Raw genomic sequence first — 20,654 nt, forward strand, 5'->3', positions numbered from 1 at the left:
CCTCCTCCCACGACCCTTCGTCCTAGATGAAGCAATGGTCTTAGCAGAGTGACTTTAGTAAGGCTATCTAAGTGATAAAGCTGGCTTCATTTTAAGAGTTATAACTACCAGTTAATCTGCCCCTTTGTTTAGGCTATTATGTGTTATAGGAAAACTGGTTTGACACTCAAATCACAAAACAAACTGTATCATACTGTGTGGATTATACGAAGGTTAAAAGAATGCATGAACAATTTTTGAATGCCTTAGTCTAACCTAATAAGTATAATATTTTCTTCTAGTGCATGAATATAAAAATATACAAATGACATCACGATTGATTAACAAAAATTAGCGAAGATTAAGGATAGGAAAATAATGTGGGATGTACACTAACTTTAGGATTGACTTATAATTGTTATTGTTATACATTTTAATTATATTCTTGGATTTTTTCCAGGAGAATTAGGCAGTAGACACATGTTCCTGCTGGGAGCCTATTTTTACTTTATGAACTAGAGATACTAATCTTTTGTGCTTTTATTTCTAGACTGTGGTTGTGAAAATGGTGGAACATGTGCAGATGGTAAATGCATTTGTCCGAAAGGCTTTAAAGGTCCTAAATGCGAAGGTAAGCAATACTTAACTTACTTGACTATCTGGGATGAAGGCAGGTTTCAGCAGGGTGTGGTGTAAGCAGTTTTAACAAATAAAATAAAGGATCTAGGGAATGCCTAGGACTCAGACAGGCCCAGGGGCCAAAGCCCAAGTAGGAATACCATTGGGGTGAAAACCTACCTGAAGATGTCATTTTTAAATTGCCATACCAATAATTATAGTACTTGAATGAATCATTTCAAACATGCCCTTAAATAAAAAGTTAATTTACTCAATTGTCAATTGTACTGTGAAAAGATGCTTCTGATGAGATCTAAACCTATGCCTCTAATCCTCTGGAACTTTCTCTCATACAACTGGCTTTTGCACTCACACATAGTATAGCTAGAAACGAGCTTGTCAATCGCAGCTAAGAAACCATATACAGTAAGTACTGTAATACTTAAATTTGGTTTGCTGCTTAGTACTTTAAACACAAAGAAAACAAATAAAAAATACTTTCAGTACTTTAGTACTGATTTTCAAAGTGATATAGTGACGAGAATCATATACAGTATAAAAAAACAATGAATCCAAAAATATATTATATGAAATAAAATATAAAAAAAGAGAAGAGTCATTTATGTAAAATATTATTTTTAATGATTTTTGGAATGAAAACATTGACTTCTCTTTGAAATTAATTTTTAATTTGTTAAATAGTTCATTCCAGCTTTTGGATGAGTGATATATAAATGTTCAAGCATACAATATATAATGAACATGCTTTGTACGAATACAAGGATAATAATAATAAATATGAAGTATTCATCGAGAAATCATCGTAACCTTGTAAATTACAATGGCCTGTGGCTAAATCTTGATTGAGTGATGCCCCTGCGACGTCATCACAAATCTACTTGAGAGCGTCTACATAACAAAAGCGCACAAGATTCATAATTTTAAAAATTGGATATTTGTAACTGAGTATGCTAAATAAGTTCTCAAATTATATAAAATTTGGTAAACAGCTTCTTTAAAAGCCAATCTGGCATACTATTAAGGCTAAATAATGATTGGCCGAAGGATAAAGCTTGGGACACTTTAGGTAACTTTCACATAAAATGCCTGAAGTCTGGCATGATTCAAAATGGTTTGAGAGTTATTTCACAACCAGCATATGCTCAAGCCAGGTAAATTCATCACACACACTTGTACTTGAGATATTTTTTTATTGGTTTATTTATTATCAGTAGTTTTTAATATCTTAAATTTGTTTCCTTATTTTCAGAAAAAGATACAAACGTTATAGTTATAATGTGTGAGTTATATTTTATTATCATCCATCTTAACAACCATGAATTTATTATGCAAATGTATACTATATTTGACTTGATAAATGATTTCTTGTGTTTTAGAAATTACATTTTCTATATCTGGCATACTATGAATATGGTGTTTCTTTTAAATTTCAATATTATTTCATTATTCAGAATGAAAAGAAGTTTATCTGTGTTAGTCTAATTTTGATACAAAATAAATGATGACAGGAATTTGGCACTTTAAGGACTGAAGATTTATTTAGCTCTAGCTTTTATCCACTTCTTCAGGAGATAAGTGTGATAGAAAACATCTATACTTTACTATACAGGAGAGGGCTAAAACTGTAGGCAACTGAAATTGAATAGCGACTAATCTTAAGACCTGGTTACACTGACGATAATGATAAAAAACTAAAAAGCAATAGAGGGATTTGGCGATGTTTGTTTACAGCCAGTCACGTGATCTACGGTGGGTGTACCATGAAAAACATTACAGTACGAACAGTGTGAAAGTGTAGTACAGTTGAACTTGCCTAAGGGTCATTCCATATGAACTCAACCAAAGTTGAAAAATGTTTGCAGGTGACCGACTCCGATTTAGCTCAAATTTATTTTAGAGATACCTTTACATGAATAATGAACACAGCAGATTCTGAAAGCCTGGGCCAGAAATACCCTGTATACCAAATTTCAGCCCCTAACTCTGTCTCATTACCAAGATATTGACCTCCAAAAACCCTGTAAATTGAAGTTTGCGATTCGCGAGGACGAAAAGGGAGCGTGGCACCCGATTTTTTTGGGGGGCCGTAACTCCGAAACCACTTGGAGTGAAAGTCTAGAATTTTGCATGTGTTTATTATTCATATAGATTGAGTTCATATTGAATGACCCCTAAGTCGAATCAATGCCATTTAAAAATTGTTGGACTTAGATAAAATTCAACTTACAGTTGTTTATTAATGGAAAACACAACAATTTGGCATGTAAAATAAGTTCAACTTAGAAATTATTCAAGTTAGGCAAGTTTAACTGTAAAAGGTAATGTTATGGTTTTGAAAAGAATCACCCACTGTTAACATGAGAAATTAATGGCAAGGAAAGGCAATACGATTATTCAAAATAGTGTTCCTTATTTATACTTATCCTGGCGTTCTCCTTGCATTGTATGCTTTGAAATTTATGTGATCCTTCGTAATCCTCAGCTAGCCTAGAAATCGTAGCATAGTCGGCGAGTTGACAATTCTTGTGCATAACTAAACAGGCCGTAGATATGCAGGGGCCTAGGCTTAACATTTCAAATTCCCTTGGACCACAAGTCACACAAAGTTTGTGTGGTGAATTTTGGGACATCAACAATCGACATAGAGTAACCTAAATTATGTTCAAAAGAACAAATTCAGCAATTATGATGATCTTTACAGCAATAACATGCGACATCCGCTATAGAAATCTCCGCTGTGTAAGTCCATTGTTTATATCCAACACCCAAGTTAAGTCATGTGACGTCCATCACCGAATCCCTCTATTGTTCATATAGACAATAAGAAATAAGAGAATTTTTTACACCAGCACAATTTGATAACGATTTATCATGTAGTGTATACGATAACAACATATTTTCACAAATCACATCAAATGACATCATAATCATCCAAAACAATAAAATTGTGGTAGTAAGCACAATTTTATAATTTTTCCATGAAAAACATAATGTTTGTTTTAATTTTGGAATTTCTCTTGCAGTTGCCACTTTAGGAGGCTGTGTTGTTCTTGTAGGAATTAGTTTTGGTGGTCATCATGTCTACAGTAAGTTTGACAACTTTTAGTATCATAAATACACAGGTGTAAATCCATCTTTGTCAACGATCACCATGGGAATGGCCTCAATTCCAGGGTAGAAATAATATTGTTACTACTACTATACTGCTGGCCGTATTGAAAGGAGTGGATTTCGCTCGGCTTAATGGGTTGTAGTTGGCGCAGCATTGTCTGCTCAGATTTTCAACCTCTGTGGTTGGGAGTTCGAGTCTGATGCTGTCCACTTCTGCCAGTCCTAGATACCTCAGCTTGCATTGTGGACGGGCTGTATAAAATTTTCCACCTAAATGCTTTGTTTTAAGCATACAAGATCAGGCCCATCCTTTGCAGGGCCTTGCTATAGGGTTAAACATTTGCCCTGCATCCTCTAATTTAAAAAAAAAAAAAACATTTACTTGATTTTGTTTGCATTTGTAGGTTATTTTCGCAAAGGTGTTTCCGACATCAGACCTACACAATATATTTTTCCTACACATATCAAAGATATTTTGTGCCATAGTTTCACATTTTGGTATAAAGTACAAAACTTGGCCTCTTTTTTTTTTTTGCCAAAAAACAAATATTTAATTTTAACTTTATGGCCCATTAAATATTCTACGAATATGTCTAGAATTTTGCTTTCAGTGTAAAAGACGTATTATAGAGATGAGAAGTCTGATAACGATTAATACACAATTTGGTCATAATTTTACATGTACCATACTACTGGCTGATTTGGCCCAGGTCAAATTAGGCCACAATTTATGTTGCAGCTAAAATATATTCCCCGAAGAATGGTTCTTCACATGGTATTGATTTCCTTTTATCTTTTTTTTTTTTTCTTCATTTTAACAAATTTAGGGGGGCCCGGTCTTGCTTGGCCATACCTTGAAGCCGTCATTGTATACCATCAATATATTAGTACATGGACATAAAATTCTTAAGGCAAGAATGAGATAATACATAGTTTTTGCCGCACAAAGTTAACCTGAACTTAAACGTTAGTACCCAGCATGCAGCGTGCTAGCTCCACCCCTTTTGTAAACAAATTGAAATATGCATGCACAAACCTGTAATTAAGTACGTTGAGCACGTAAAATTCTGAAATTAACATACCCCGCAACGCAAGATGAATAAATTATGACGCTATCCATTAACGTTAAGGTTAACACAGTGTGGCAAATGCTACCTTTTGTAAATATTTGTAAGATAGTATAATACATACTCCAAGTATCAAAATGCACACTATCATTGTACATCATCAGTAGAAACACACCCTTAGAGGAATGATCTCCCAATTAGAAATAAAAACTGCCTACCCCCATTAAGTTTCCAAAATGGTAATCTATTTTTTGACAATGAAAATGGGAAATGAATGTGTATTGAATGTGAATGCACTGATTACAGAAGTGTAGGTGCATTATTATCCCACAGGGAGCTCAGTATGTATTCCCAGTATGTATATCCAGAGGCTCCAGTGCCTCGGGTAGTATGTATGATCTCGGGACCTAGAAGTGACAATACTGCACAGTATATTATGCAATTAATTTGACCATTCTACAGCTTTGTAATATATATCTTATATATATCTTATTCTTTTATATGAAGAATCAAAGAATTCAAAAAAACCGTGAGTATACAAATATGGTTTTCAATTTGTTATTAAATTAAATGCATTTAAACATTTTCATATCATTTACAAGTTACTTCACAATTGTTGATTTAATAAATATTGCAAAATAATTGCATGCATCAAGTAAAGCACTGCAATGCACTATACTAACTACTAAATATTGTTTTTACATTCTGTAAAATTGTTTTATTATTATTATTAGGCTTATTATTATTATTGAGTTATTATTATTGTTGTTGTTAGGGATATTATTACTATTGAGATTATTATTACTGTCATAATATTTTTGCTAATAAGCTCTAATTACTTTTGAAAGTTATTTTATATTGGCATTGTGGTGAACTTTCACTATTACTAACATTTTTTAACTTCGTCATTAAGTGAATAACTTCTGTTTTAGTAAATGGGCATGTGATACCTTCTTGGTAGATAATACTTGCATGTTGTGGTTCACTTAATCATCCTGTTTATGTAACATGAATGTTATTTCTTCCTTATCATCTTTACCTTTTTCTGTGACATACACAGGTTCCTTTGTAATAATCAAGAAATTATTTTTTAGTACCTTGTGTTAGAGCACCCTCACACTTATAATTCATAAGTAAACAAGCATAACATTAGTGACCTGAAGCTTAACATAGTTTGTTTTCTGCACTGTTCATTCACTATTTTATATTTTTGTTGCTCATGTCTCCCTCTAATGAATGACCCCTCCAATTAAAGACCTCCATTCTGTGGTCCCAAATTAACAAAACGTTATTTTAACTTTATTCTGAGGGACCAAAGCTGCTTAAGACCATGGAAATCCCAGTCCCAAAAGTGATTAATTGGGGGGAGACATGTAATTTTAACATTAATCATTTTCCAATAATATTACATTAATTATTCTTTTATAACAACATTAGATTCTATAAAATATTTGAAATAGGCTGTGATCTTGATGCTTGATTCGCTTGTTCATTCTATAATTACTTAGATTGTTGAATATTGTTTTAATTTAAATACAAATAAACTCAATACTTTTTAACAATAATTATTAAGTTTAAAATAATTCTTTTTAATTATGACTCATCGTGAGACTGATATGTTTTTTACTTAATGATCTGATTGTATGAGTAGCAAACCAAGAAATGTACTAATCAGATTTAAGAGTTCACTGTGTTTAACCTACACTGCAATAGGTCAAATGACCCAACATCAGACCCTGTTGTCCCACAAGGTGACGTTGAAATGAAACAACCAGATTCAAATTCAGACTTAAAGAGATATGCAGCAAGTGGTGGACATTTGTACACACAGGTTAGCTTCGAGGATAAAAAGAAAAAACCCGATAGTGACAACGGATCTAATAAGCCTACAGCCGTTGACGTAAGTATACAGATGTTTGAGCCTCAAACATTTTAGCTGAAACCCCAAAGTTTTGTGTTATTGTGAATTTGTTTAGTATTCTAATGTTGAGATATTTTCTAGCACATGCCAAGTTGAGTCTCTGTTTGTTCAGTGTGTGTGAACATAATAAACATTCATTGCTTTATGCAATATAATAATCTGTACTATAAAACTAGGTAATATCCAATTCTATGGTGAGATATAAAATTCATTATTTGTATTGCGTACTTATATATTTCCAGTAAGTCAGAATAAGAAAAAGACACTGTTTATTTGCATAGATCCCTATGTCTTGATCTGTTGTTTCTGGACCTTAAACTTATTTGAACATATTAAATCAGCTATTAACAATATTACAATACAGTATATCACAGTAAAAATACCACCACAAAATTTATAACTTGATTTGGTGTAAATGATTTTCTTGTTTATTGAAATTCGAGTGAAGTTCGTAGGCCCATCGCCAACCATCCGTTGTTGTGTGGGAATGATCGCACCTTCATTCCTGCGAGTTAGCAAGGTATCTGTTGTCAACAATTGAATGGGAAGAGTTGGCCTGAAGGCCTGCATATAATGTACGGATTGTCACTTCAACTCGCAGATCTCTCTTGATCTAAACTGTAAACCGGTTACCGTATGTATTGAAATAAGGAACTGATTGATCTTAATTCTAAAAATACAGAAACACTTCCACCAGAACTTATTACTCTACTTGGTGTTTACAGGATTTCTAGATCGGAACCTGAACCTAGCCTAGGCCCAATCCTTAAAAAGCTTAGGCCTATTCATAAACGGAGTAAAAGGAGACCAAGGAGAGGTAGGAGAGCTGGATGGAATATGAAGAAGAAGATTGAAGTTATGATATCACAGCGTGAAATGAAACCTCGGCCTCCTATGAACAGACCGGTACAATGCCAATTAACCAAAGTTAAGATTACGAAAAAAAAAAGATGGAACCCCAACTGCCATCTTGTCTAGTCACCAACCCTCAATCTGTTTGCAATAAAATGGAAGACTTCGAAGTTGTCCTAAAGCAAAACTGTATCTAAATATGTATATTAAGTGAAACATGGTTCAGTCCACATAAAGTGTTGCAAATTCATGGATATGGGTTATTCTATAAAAGCCATGTTGCTAGAAGGGCGGTGGTGTGGCAGTCTTCGTTAGCAATGACATACCCAACAAGGAGGTCAGTAACATTATTACTGTACCTGATAACCTAGAATGTGTCTAGGTTAGAATTGAACCCTTCCGGTTACCCAGAAATATTTCAGCAGTCTCTTTTAAACCATTGAATTAGCTCAATTGACATAATATGGTCTAAGAACACTTTGGCAAAAGTTATAATCGTAGGGATCCAAATGATTTTGATGTAACACCATTGACTAGACAAACGATTTACATCAAGTTGTCAAAGGCAGTACCAGAGGTGAGAAAGTCTTGGACTTAATTTTGACCGACCTTAAAGAATTTTATTCTCAGCCTGTTAACCAGGCCCCCTTGGGAACTAATGACCATAACACGATTTTATGGTATCCATGTTTGGATTCATGTAAGAACCCTGGAAAAATTGTATCAAAATCTATACAGCCCCTGACAGACTCTGCAATAAGAAGCTTCGGAAGATGGATAATCAATGAGAATTGGTCGTCTGTGTATTCAGCAAATGGTACTGAAACTAGAGCTAGAGTCTTTGGTGATCTTCTTATAAATGCATTTAACTCACACTTCCCTGTAAAAGAAATCAAAGTATTTAGCGCTGACAGACTATGGATCACAACGCACATAAAAAAACTAATTCGCAATAGGCAACGAGTATTTACAGAGGGTGACATGATTTTATATAAAAATCTTTGAAACAAGGTTAAGTGGGAAATCCAAAAAGCTAAACAAAGGTACTACAAGTATCAAGTCAAGCAACTTGAGAACGCACAGCGTGCAACTTGGTATAAGAAAATTAAACAAATTTGTGGTAAAACAAAGGGTCAACCAAATATCAGCTTTGGAACAAATATCACCAACCAAGAAGCGTCCAACAAGGTTAATGAACATTTAGCTCTTATTTGTCAGCAACTTCCTCCATTGGAAATTGAGCTACTGCCTTGGTATTTACCAGCTAGGGACACCTCCGCCTCAATTATCTATCGGGCAAGTGTACAGAGAGCTCCTTAAAGTAAAACAAAGAAAAGCTCTTCCTCCAGGTGACTTATCGTCTGTGAGTTTGCTAGTGAAATTGCAGAGCCGCTTACCGTGATTTTTAATTCGTCTATTTCTGAATCTGTTGTCCCTTCATCATGGAAGTTGGCTACAATTATACCCATACCAAAAGTAAATGGTCCTGTTAGTATTGACCAAGTCAGACCAATTTCTCTGACACCAGTTTTTAGCAGAATTTTGGAACACTTTATGGTCTTGTGGCTTAACTCAGATCTCTATAACATCATTGACAGAAAACAGTATGGTAATGTTAAGGGAGTCAGCACTAATCATTACCTTGTATGCCTTCTACATTTTATTCTTAACGGATTAGACGGATCATAAGGCGCGGATCTTTGCTATTGACTATAGTAAAGTATTTGATCGAATCAACCATACCATACTTATAAATAAATTATTTAAACTTGGAGTTCGAAAATCTGTTATTCAGTGGTATTGCAATTTTTTATCAGAATGTCATGTATCATGGCACACTGTCTAAGTGGAGCCCAATCACATGTGGTGTGCCACAAGGCACAAAGTCAGGACTATCACTTTTTCAAGTAATGGTGAACGATTCTGCACTCGACTGCCCTAGCAGGTGAAAGTTAGTAGATGACCTTACTTTAGTTAACATATCTAGGAAAAATGAAATTGATAATTTACAAGGTCATCTAAACAGTTTGCTAGATTGGAGTAATTCTTCACAATAAAAGTATGCTTTAGTAGAACTCCCCCTGTTGTTGAGCCTCTTACCTGCAATGACTCTCTGATTCAATCCGTTTCTGAATTAAAACTCTTAGGCATTACCCTTCAGTCTAACCTGAAGGGGAATACCCATATTAAGGAATACAGATCATTTCGGTTCTATTTCTGGCTGTTTATTTACGTTTACTTTTTAGCTGTTGCTTATCATTTTTGTACCTCTACTGAGATCCAGCCTTTGTTTCCCACAGCATTGTTGTTTTTCAGTATTTTGCCTTTTAATCTATATATATACTGTGGAACGTTGGTACGTTGGTATTGCCCACCAGCACGCTGACTGTTTGCCTTTTGTAGGAACATTGTTGGATATTGCCCATCAGCACCCTGACCGTTTGGCTCCAGTAGGAACATTGGTTGGTATTGCACACCAACACCCAGACTGTTTTGCCTCAAGTGGAAACGTTGGTGGATATTGCCCACCAGGACCCAGACCATTTGGCTACAATAGGAACGTTGGTGAATATTGCCCACCAGCACCCTGACAAATTGGCTATAGTAGGAACGTTGGTCGGTATTGCCCATCATCACCTTCACCGTTTGCCTTCCCGCATTATCTTCCATTAATGGACAAACTTCAATGTGAACCTTGTGTCCAACTAGCCTAATATGATTTGCAACCAGTGCACAATTGTTTGGATGTGTGGCTTTCTTTTTAATTCATTAATTAAAAAAATTTAATATTTTTAATGATTTAGTTAAAATAAAGTTTTTGCATTATATTTTGCGTAACCCAGGATGGGATATCCCTCCGGGTCAGAGGGAACCTGAAACTCATCAAGGGTAAAGGCGTTCACTTCCCTATTTAGACCACACTTTGCCTAATGTAACGCCTGTCTCTTATACACATCTAGATGTGTATAAGAGACAGCGATATACAAGGCGAGAAGGTTTTTTCCCCTAAGAAAATCGCTAATTATTTCAATGTTTTTTTCACCAACATAGCTTCTAGCCTTGTCAGCAAGCTACCCAAATGTAATAACGTATTTGGTTCCAAATCGACAGCTTTTAGACGTCTCTATAGTTTAAATTCAAAAAACAGGTTTAAATTAAGACATGTTTCTGAAGAATTTATTAGAAAACAGATTAATGCACTTGATCATAACAAGAGCACGGGTCTTGACAATATCCCGACAAGATTCCTTAAGGATGGAGTAGACGTACTGGTAGGTCCCATTACTCATATTATTAATCTCTCTATAACCACCAATACTGTTCCGGAAAACTATCGACCAATCAGTATCCTCTCCTCCATCTCCAAAATTCTTGAACGGGCTATTGCCACCCAACTTGAAAAATACCTTGCCGATAACAATATTTTATTCAAATTTCAGTCTGGTTTTAGACAGGCCCACTCTACAGAGACATGCCCACTCTACAGAGACATGCCTGATCAATCTAATCGACGACCTGAAATCCAACATCACTAATGGCCTTTACACTGGAATGATCCTGATTGATCTACAAAAGGCCTTCGATACTGTCGACCACGAAATCCTTCTCGAAAAACTCGACTGTATGGGAATTGACTGTGTCAAATGGTTCAGGTCGTATCTATCCGATAGATCTCAGGTAGTCTCTCTGGAGGGCGCTTTTAGTGAACAACGTTTCATTTCATACGGCGTGCCTCAAGGAAGTATCCTTGGACCGCTTTTGTTCTTATGCTTCATTAATGATATGGAAATTTGTATTGATAATGACTGTAAACTGTTGCTATACGCAGACGACAGTGCTATTTTATACGCCCACCATGACCCTGATTATATTACAAGAAAACTGAGCAAGGTCCTTGACCAATGCCAACAATGGCTAATCAACAACAAATTATCAATAAATACTAAAAAAACTGAATTTATTATTTTTGCCTCTAAAACGAAACTTAAAAAAGTTAATTCATTCCAAATATCGATAAATGGCTTCACTGTTAAAGGAAGTAATTATGTTAAATATCTAAGAGTTAATATTGATAATGCAGTTAGCTGTAACTTAATTACAAATTATATTATTAAAAAAGTCAACTCGCGACTTTCTTTTCTTTACAGACAGAAAGCCTGTCTCAATTTCAAATGTCGTAAACTTTTAACTTCTGCCCTAATTTCTTGCCTTTTTGACTATTCTGCGTGTGCTTGGTACAGTAGTATAAGTAACTCTCTTAAACTGAGACTCCAGACGACGCAAAATAAAGTTGCGAGATTTGTTTTAAATTTTGGCCCAAGGTCCCATATTGGTCATCAAGAGCTTGCCAGTCTGGGATACCTGAATATTACATCCCGTGTCAAATATCTTAAACTCAATCATATTCATAACATCTACCGCAACAAATGTCCAGATTATATGTATCTAAATTTTACCCCAATCTCAAGCCAACACCGATACAACACCAGAAACAGGATATATAACTTTGTTGTTCCAAAAATAAAAGGTGCTAATCACACTTCATTTTTTGCAACTGGTATCCGAGACTGGAATGCTCTACCCAATTATCTTAAAGAAATTACTGACCACAGGATGTTTAAGAGAAAGCTTAATGAATTTTTACTTACTGATTTTTAATGTTTCATGTTTTTATCCTTTACTACATGCAGTTTTTATATTTAATCAATTAGTAATTTAATGGGTTATCCAGGCATTCAATTATTATTCATCTCCTTTTTTATGTTCGTTCTCAAAATGTTATTGTTATGTGTGTGATATTGAATGCAAAATAAATCAAATCAAATCAAATTATAAAACAAATAAAGGCTATTCTTCTTCTTCTTCTTCCTCCTCTTTCTCTTCCTATACTTCTTGTTCTACTACAACAAAAGCCTAGGCCTAGTAGTACGTCCTACTCTACTTAGGCCTAGGCCTACAATAGTTTGTTGTCGTTGGGGTATAATTCTGTCTCTAAATGAACGAGGAGCGAACCAAGCTAGTCAACATCTAGGCTAAGCTAATTGATTTTGTAATCAATAACCCGCCTTAAAGGACTATCTGTCGTTTTCTTCTTTGGAACAGCGGACGAAAAAAAGTCAGTTATTCTACGTTATGATTCTTTATCACTAAAAATTAACAAACTCCGATTGACGCACTCCGTTCTGTTGTGTGTGTCTGCTGTTGAAAACAAACTTCCTAGCCTAATTTTGTGACTGGCTATGACTGAGATGAACCATGTTGATTTATTAATATTTTTTTGGGGATGGAAAAAAGGAGATTAAATTTCCCAAAATTGCTCCATCAGCACATACTGAACTGGCCCATGTTTAAGCGGCTTAATTCATTTGTTTTGTGATGTTAATAAGTTTGGCATAAATATGTTTGTGGGACCTCTGTTTGTAACTATCCTTTAAAAACGTAATTAAGGCTTATTGACATGTAGGGCCTAACTTAAGTTTATGATACATCACGGTACTAGACTATTTGGGAAACCTACCATATTATATAAAATTAATAAAGCTGCATAGGCAGTGACAGAATAAAATTTAAAAAAATGAAATGGTTGTAATCTGCCTTAGTAGAAATTGAAATTTATATATATATAATTTGATTTATACATATATACAGTATATATATATAGGCCTATATATATATATATGTATGTGTATATATATATATATATATATATATATATTTTGTATATAGGGCCTATGTATAAATCAAATATAATATGTGTTCTTTAAAGCCAAAAACAAAAGCACTTTAAACGGTTTCAATAAGTATAGGTCTATAACGTACATTCCTGGAAAAGTAAGTCACGAAAATTAGGAACTTCGGACCAAAGTATGCTTTAATAAATAAAGTATAATTTAATAAAGTATTTTTTAATTTTTAAAAAATATGCTTTAATTTCCAACTAGTTACTGTTGTTGTGGGCACAAATACAGTCAAATTGATATAGGCCTACAGAAATTTCATTGGTAAATCATGGACAATTAGTCGATAAAAGATGCTGTATGGAAATTATTACCATAATATAAGGCTTATAATATTACAATATTATATGCATTAAAGGTTTACAAATACATGCTATCTAAAGCTAAAATCGCAAACCATAGCAACTTTTAAATGATGGCCAAAGTGATTTACATTCATTCTGAAAAGTCTTTTTTATTAGTTACTTTCTTGATGACTGACTTCAAAATTTTGGTTTAAGTTGTTGAAGCTTCCCAAATTCAATATACTGTACTCAGAATATTTGTGAACTTTTATTTGATAAAATATGACTTTAATATGAACACATTCTGTGGTGACTCTGCTAATCACTTTTAGTACTTTTTGTTATGCTTTGTTTTAAGCTCAGTTGTGATTTTTGGGTGTGTCTGTTGTAGAAATGTATCGTTTGTATAAGGATTTTGTATTTTTTAATGAAGCAGACAGCTATGGAATCAAAACCAGAAAAATATTCTTTAATTTCCAACTAGTTACTGTGGTTGTGGGCACTTAGTGACAAATACAGTCAAATTGATATAGACCTACTAAAATGACATTGGTAAATCTATGGACAACTATATTATGAAAGATGCTATATGCAAATTATTACCATATTATAAGCATTAATGGTTTTACAAGTACATGCTAACTAAAGCTAAATCGTGGTGTTTCAAATAAAACCAAATCCATCTGAAAATTACATTGCTATTGCTTAATTACTATAATACAATTTGTGAATATTGTTAGCATATATCATAGAATAACCAAACAATTTCAGGTACTATGACTTTTGAATGTTTTTTTTTTATTGTAAAATCATTTTATCGGTTTCTATAGTTCTAATTGTAATATATTTTAATAAGCTGTTTAGGATTTAAAAATACCAATTTTATAAAATATAGTCTGTTTGAAACCGCACTGCTCACAACAAATCACAATGATCTTAGACGTTTGTACACTTCGCTTTTGATGAGAAACTTGGCTTACCTTGATCATGCAGAACCAGGGATGAATTCAGTGAAGCTAGGTGGGCCGGCTTTCCCACTTGGATCGGCCACTGCATTTTGTTGCATATAAATTATATGTGAAGGTTTTTGGAAGTGCACTGGAAACATAAAAGTTTGGGTGTGGCCCTCGGTGTTAAATCAAAAATTTACTTTGGCCCTCCAATCAATTTTTATGCCCACCACTGTCGTATGATATACTTTCTTGTTTAGAACTACAGTACTGCGGAATATGTGGAATATTTGATTGAAATGAATTAATAAATTTGGTGTTGAGTGAAGATCCGGAATCTGACAAACTAATTCATCGTGCCTAAAGCTCTGTCCAGATTATCACATTTTCTTTCACAAAAAAAATGTTGTATGATAGGCCCATGTTGTAGTGTCATAATCTGCCTATATATGGTCATGATGTTATGCCATCATGACCATATTTAGGCATGTCACATGTTTTTGTCAAATAAAATTTGATAGTGTGGACAGGACGTAATGATGATGGTAAATAATTATGTTGCATATCAATAAGAGAATGTACATTAGGCATATTGTACAATACGTTTATTACTGATGAGGTGGGTGATATAGGCAATATATTTTTGTTGATTTCAATGTAGCAAGTGATACATTTCACATTTGTATACAGTGTCTACCTACATAAGAAAGTATAAAACAAATTAAGATAATGTCATCAAGACGTGTGAATTACTGTACTTGCCGATTTATGCTTACCTGGAAGAATTCCACAAGGCAGTGGTTTTCAGTAAAGTTAATTTTTAAGAATTCTTTAGTTGTATTGCTGTAAAAATTCTACTTTGATATTTAATTATGTATACTGTACTGTATTATTAATGTTAGTTTCAGCTTTAAAAAATAAATAGCATTAAATGCCTATATAGGGAGCCAAGGCATAACATGTCTCAGCAAGACTATTTGATAGTTAAAAAAACGGGGAATTTGGCACGATGTGTTACCGACAGCCTTGGTCTGTGGGGGTGTAACCCCTGGAAGCTTTAGCTATTTAATATAGGTCTATTATAAGGATAATTCTCATGACTCATGGGTATTCTATTAATAAAAGTATTGACTTTAATTTGTGTTTGATTGAATCACAATGTCTTGTGTAGTTAATGTCCATGGATGACTTTCCCATTTGCTGGCCTTTTCAGTACAAAATACAAAATCTGGATTCAATACATGTCATAAAATGCGTTTTCAATAGGCTTAAATTAATACAGTACAGAAAATTACTAGGCCGGTATTTTAGAAACTGTAACTTCATGTCCAATTATTCTACGTAAGGTCTGGTCCAGCTACATCACTACACAATAATAATTACGATTAGAATACTTATAAAAAGAATTTTTAAAAAAGCCTTCATATAAAAATGATTTCAAACAGGCTATCGCCTCGCTAAGAGGCTCTATCGTCTTGTCAATCTTTCGCTGAGACTTTTTATACCTTGCTTAGCGAATCCGCCGCCCACCAATAATGATGACTTCAAATAAAAATAAAATTATACTTTTAGCCAGTTAGCGAGATCATCAAGGTTCCTATCCTGGTACAGTTGAAAACAACTCAAATACACAACCGTTTGGAAATACCGTTACAAAAACTTTGCGGAAAATGTAACCGTGTCATGCCCCCACCGACTGTTTGATTTACAATTAGAAGGTCAATATTTAGCACAGAGAACATTTTTGCCATGAAATTGGGGCAGTACAAATTGATATTATTGGGCTGTCGGTTTTTGATGTGAAAAGTACGATGCGAGCCAAGTCGTCCCGTCCCTCTCAATTTTTCAAAATAAAAAAAAAAAAATGGGGGGGAAAAAAAAAATGAAATTTGTGTGCAATTTCCGGCCATTTGTAGGTGCTATAATCATAAATTTTCTTCCCTCAGCCCTACTCATGGTGGGGCTGAGGTGATGTTTGCTCCATCTGTAAAAGGCCCTCCCTGGCCCATCTTCAAGTTCCTAGATCCGCCACTGAAAACCGTACATGCATCTTCAGAAATTGATTAAATAAGACCTCAATTTATCAAAAAAGCCTGAGCTCCGCCACCTCGATCCCTACAGGGGTTTCCCTTAGGCGCACGTTTCCCCCCTCCCCCCAGGCCATTTTAGACCACTCTACAAATTCGCACCCACCCAATAAAAATCCTGCATTCGGCCTGCGGTGTACTGGTACAGACCACCCATCTGGTGGACGACGAGAGTTGCTGGTACCGGGTTACCGGGTAGCACAGCCACAAGGGGACCCTGGGAAAAGAAAGTCATTGATCGAGTTCCTAGTCTACATATCAAGCGCCATGAGCATCTTTTACATGGATACCGGCGCTATACAAATCGACACCATCATTATTATTATTATTATTAATTATTATTATTATTATTATTTTCATTATCATTATAATTATTATAAATATATAGGCCTATATATATATAAGATGTGTATAAGAGACAGGTACAATACGTTTATTACTGATGAGGATAAAAGGATGGGGTGGAATTTTCAAAAGTCTTGCACCTGCAAATCTGTAACTTGGAATGTCTGCTATTTCGATGAGTGCTGCTTAACGTTAGATTAAACCCTCTAGTTTGGCCTTGGCTACAGTCGCTGAAACATTTTGGGGCAGCGACGCTACCACAAGTAAAGATACTGGACCCCAGTGGCAAAACCCACAAGTTAAAAAAATATTAAATAATACTTTTAGCAATAAAAGTGAATTAAGTAATTGTTTAATGTTAATTAAATTCTTTAATTTGGAATATATAGAGCTTTTAACTAGGTACTTGAGGAATATATTCAACATTCCTGGATATTAGTTTGTTTGCTTATTATTGCTTCAAAGTGTAGTGTTTTGTCATGAAATTTTTAAAGCATTGGTAATAACACTCATTCAGTAAGGTGTGTCACACTACCACTGATAGTTCTTACCTCCCCCACCTAACCACATTTCTTAACTATTCGTCTTTCTGCCCTTAATTTTCATTCTCCTATCTAATTTATTTATGCTTTTCTATACATCTTTTTCTTCATCTGTTCTCATTTCTCGCCTATATCCTTCAATTATTTATTTTCTCAGCCTCTCCTGACTCACCTGTTCATTCATATATATATATATATATATATATATATATATAGGCTATATATATAGGCTATATGTATATATATTTATTTATTGCCACAGATTTCAAATAACTTATGAACGATAAAGTGTAGCCGCGTTGGTCTTGTATAGAACAATATAAGAAATGACAACAGCACTTTTAAGACTAATTTGTATAAAATTTATTCTCTAGCTTTCATCCACACGGAGGACTTCATCAGGAGACATCCCGTTTGCACAGCCTCATGATGAAATCCAGTGTGTGGACAAAAGCTAGAAAATAAATTTTAAAATCAAGTTCGTCTTAAAAGTGCTGTTGTCAGGTCAGATTATTTTATTGTCCTGTTTTCATTACACTTCATCTTCCCTGTCCTTTTTTCCTTCATCTTGGTTACTTTGACTGCTTAATCTCATTTGTAACAAATGAGATAAAGCAGTCAGAAATTTTACCAATCATCTTTTGTAGTTCATATTTCGAAATATACATTATTTTTTTGCTGTTACATTTTCGAAAAGTTTTATTTGCAATATTTAGTAATAATAATGTATTTCCATTGTTAATGTTGATTATTGTTCCTGTTTTAACGCAATATGCTAAACAGTATGTCGCAACTTAGCAGCTTGAAGTTAACATAATCATCCACATTTTGAATGTTTATATGGTATTATTAGGCCATTGAATTGGTCACATAAGCATTCATTTGTATCATTTATAATAGCATTCCTCTTAGTTTCATTTGGCACTTTATTTCCCGAAATATTACATATGTTGTATCAGTGAATGATTGCTTACGCTACTAGCTATTTTGTGGCAGAAAAATAAACTAAATATTTGCCTAGATTTGCCTGATAATGTCGTCGCCATTCGTCATTATCTTCTTGTAATTTAAGACACTATTTTACAGAATTAATATTACGCGACACCAAGAAAGAATGAGAATTATAATCGTCATCTGTAGTAATGGTATGTTAATTCAATCAAAATCCGAAAAATGACCCCATGAATGGAATGTAACTTTTAATTCGCATATACATTTGCTTGGACAGTATTCGTATTTGGTTTTTAAATGTTTGCTTTTATGGCTGCTGGAGAATCTCTCGATATTCGGCTCATTTCTTGAAATCCCGTACTCCTAAAATAATTTTGCTTACAGTAATTGTTATCTGTTTTGTAATTGAAAGACGACGTAAATGAGATGAAATAATTTATTCAGACACGGATCCAGCCGGGTGGGAGGGGGGTGTGGGCATGAGGGCCCGTGCCCCGTTCCCCTCGGTCGAGCCGAAAAAATAAAAAAGAGGGATAAAAAATGTTAGTTAAAGAGAGGAAAGGGGCAAAAGGGAGTGAGCCCATGAGTTCAGTGGCAATCCAGCTGTGGGTGAAAGGAGAGCTCGATTCTTTACCACTTATTTACACCAACCATGGCGGGGCGGAGGTGGGCGTGGCGGAGGTGGGCGTGGCGGAGGTGGGCATGGCGGCTTGAACTTCATATTGTGGCCCCCCCCCCACCGCCAGAAACTCTGGATCTGCCCCTGTTATTTGAAAATTAGCCTTTTAGTGACAAACGGCAATTGATGCATTCATGAATGTTGTAACTTAAAATGCCATAGTGAAGCTCTAATAATCATATACATTATTTTCTTTTAACACGGTGGATTGGATAGCCCATAAAAGTCTAGAAGAAGACTTATTTCCGGTGGGGTCTTTCTGGTGGTGATTGGGCAGTACACAGGTAAACAATCTCCTAATTCTTTTCCTAATCGAAGAGTGTACTTCGTTCTTTAACGTGCACATGGTCCATAAATACACGCGGGACCAACGGCTTAAAAGTCTCATCCGAAAGACGGTGCGCTATTGTTACACAATGAGAGCAGGGGGATGGAAATTTAAAAAGTGCAACGCACACATACATTTTTGATTGATTCCCTCATTGTATTTTATTCACATTCTTTTCTCTCGTAACTTATAATAGCTATCACCAAATTGTTTTTCCAGTGGCGGCGTGCGGCCTAGAAACCAGAACAATTTTTGTACTAAATAAAGAATAATCAAATATAATCTCAGCCAGAGTGATAACAATTAGATATAAATATATTTTTAATTAAATGTATGCTCTAGTTTCATTTTAAAAATGTTGAAACGAACAGAGATAAACACATCTAAGTAGGAATTCAAGTCCACACAATCTTTAGAAAGTATGCTAATAATCTTTGCCAGAACATGATAAAATGTTTTAAATATAACAGTTTTGTAGAAGCCAATATTGAATATGCTGACATTAACCTTAAATTAATTAATGATTATTGAATAACTCTTTTCTTATTTGCCATGTATTTACTAACAAGTTGTTGATATATTGCATAAAAATTAAATTAACTTTTTTCAGCATTGCTCTCAAGCCAATATTGAATATGCTGACATTAACCTTAAATTAATTAATGATTATTGAATAACTCTTTTCTTATTTGCCATGTATTTACTAACAAGTTGTTGATATATTGCATAAAAATTAAATTAACTTTTTTCAGCATTGCTCTCAGCGTACAGTATTCTTTCCCAAAAAACAGAGGGCGCTCACATGTTTGGGCAGTATATGAGCCACAACCCCAACTTCATATGTTATGTTTTCCCCGTGATACGAAATGGTTAGGTTATTAGACCGGGAGCCCAGAAAATTTAATCATGTGAAAAGAGACAAAAGGTTTGATGGTCTGGTCATGATAGTATAGGGCCAAGATACAATATTCAGTATTGCTGCCGGGGCACATCCTGTACAAGTGGGCTGGGGGAAATGAAATAGGGGGTTAAATAATGCATTTAATCATGTGGAGAGAGACATGGATAAAAATAATTGGATATTACTCCCAGGTAGATACTTGCAATAATGTCACAGGTGACAGCAACTTTTACCTGTACGTGACCTTAAACAGTAACATTAAAGGCCACGCCCAAATACA

At 34.5% G+C, this 20,654-nt stretch overlaps 1 protein-coding gene across 5 annotated transcripts in view; it reads left to right on the forward strand.

Annotated features, from left to right (window-relative positions):
* LOC117102741 (Down syndrome cell adhesion molecule-like protein 1 homolog) overlaps window positions 1–20,654 on the forward strand; it is a 67,287-nt gene that overhangs the window by 43,639 nt on the left and 2,994 nt on the right. For 4 of the 5 annotated variants that reach the window (XM_033243144.1, XM_033243145.1, XM_033243146.1 and 1 more), the window contains 5 exons: window positions 530–610; window positions 1,868–1,897; window positions 3,642–3,704; window positions 5,304–5,325; window positions 6,510–6,696. In XM_033243144.1, coding sequence (XP_033099035.1) covers window positions 530–610; window positions 1,868–1,897; window positions 3,642–3,704; window positions 5,304–5,325; window positions 6,510–6,696 — 383 coding nt within the window. The remainder of the gene's footprint in view (window positions 1–529; window positions 611–1,867; window positions 1,898–3,641; window positions 3,705–5,303; window positions 5,326–6,509; window positions 6,697–20,654) is intronic. The other variant, XM_033243147.1, reaches the window with a different exon arrangement.

This window comes from Anneissia japonica, unplaced genomic scaffold, assembly GCF_011630105.1.
Source record: "Anneissia japonica isolate Jap-2015-1 unplaced genomic scaffold, ASM1163010v1 scaffold4240_len331602_cov119, whole genome shotgun sequence".
In the NCBI taxonomy this organism is placed as follows: Eukaryota; Metazoa; Echinodermata; class Crinoidea; order Comatulida; family Comatulidae; genus Anneissia; species Anneissia japonica.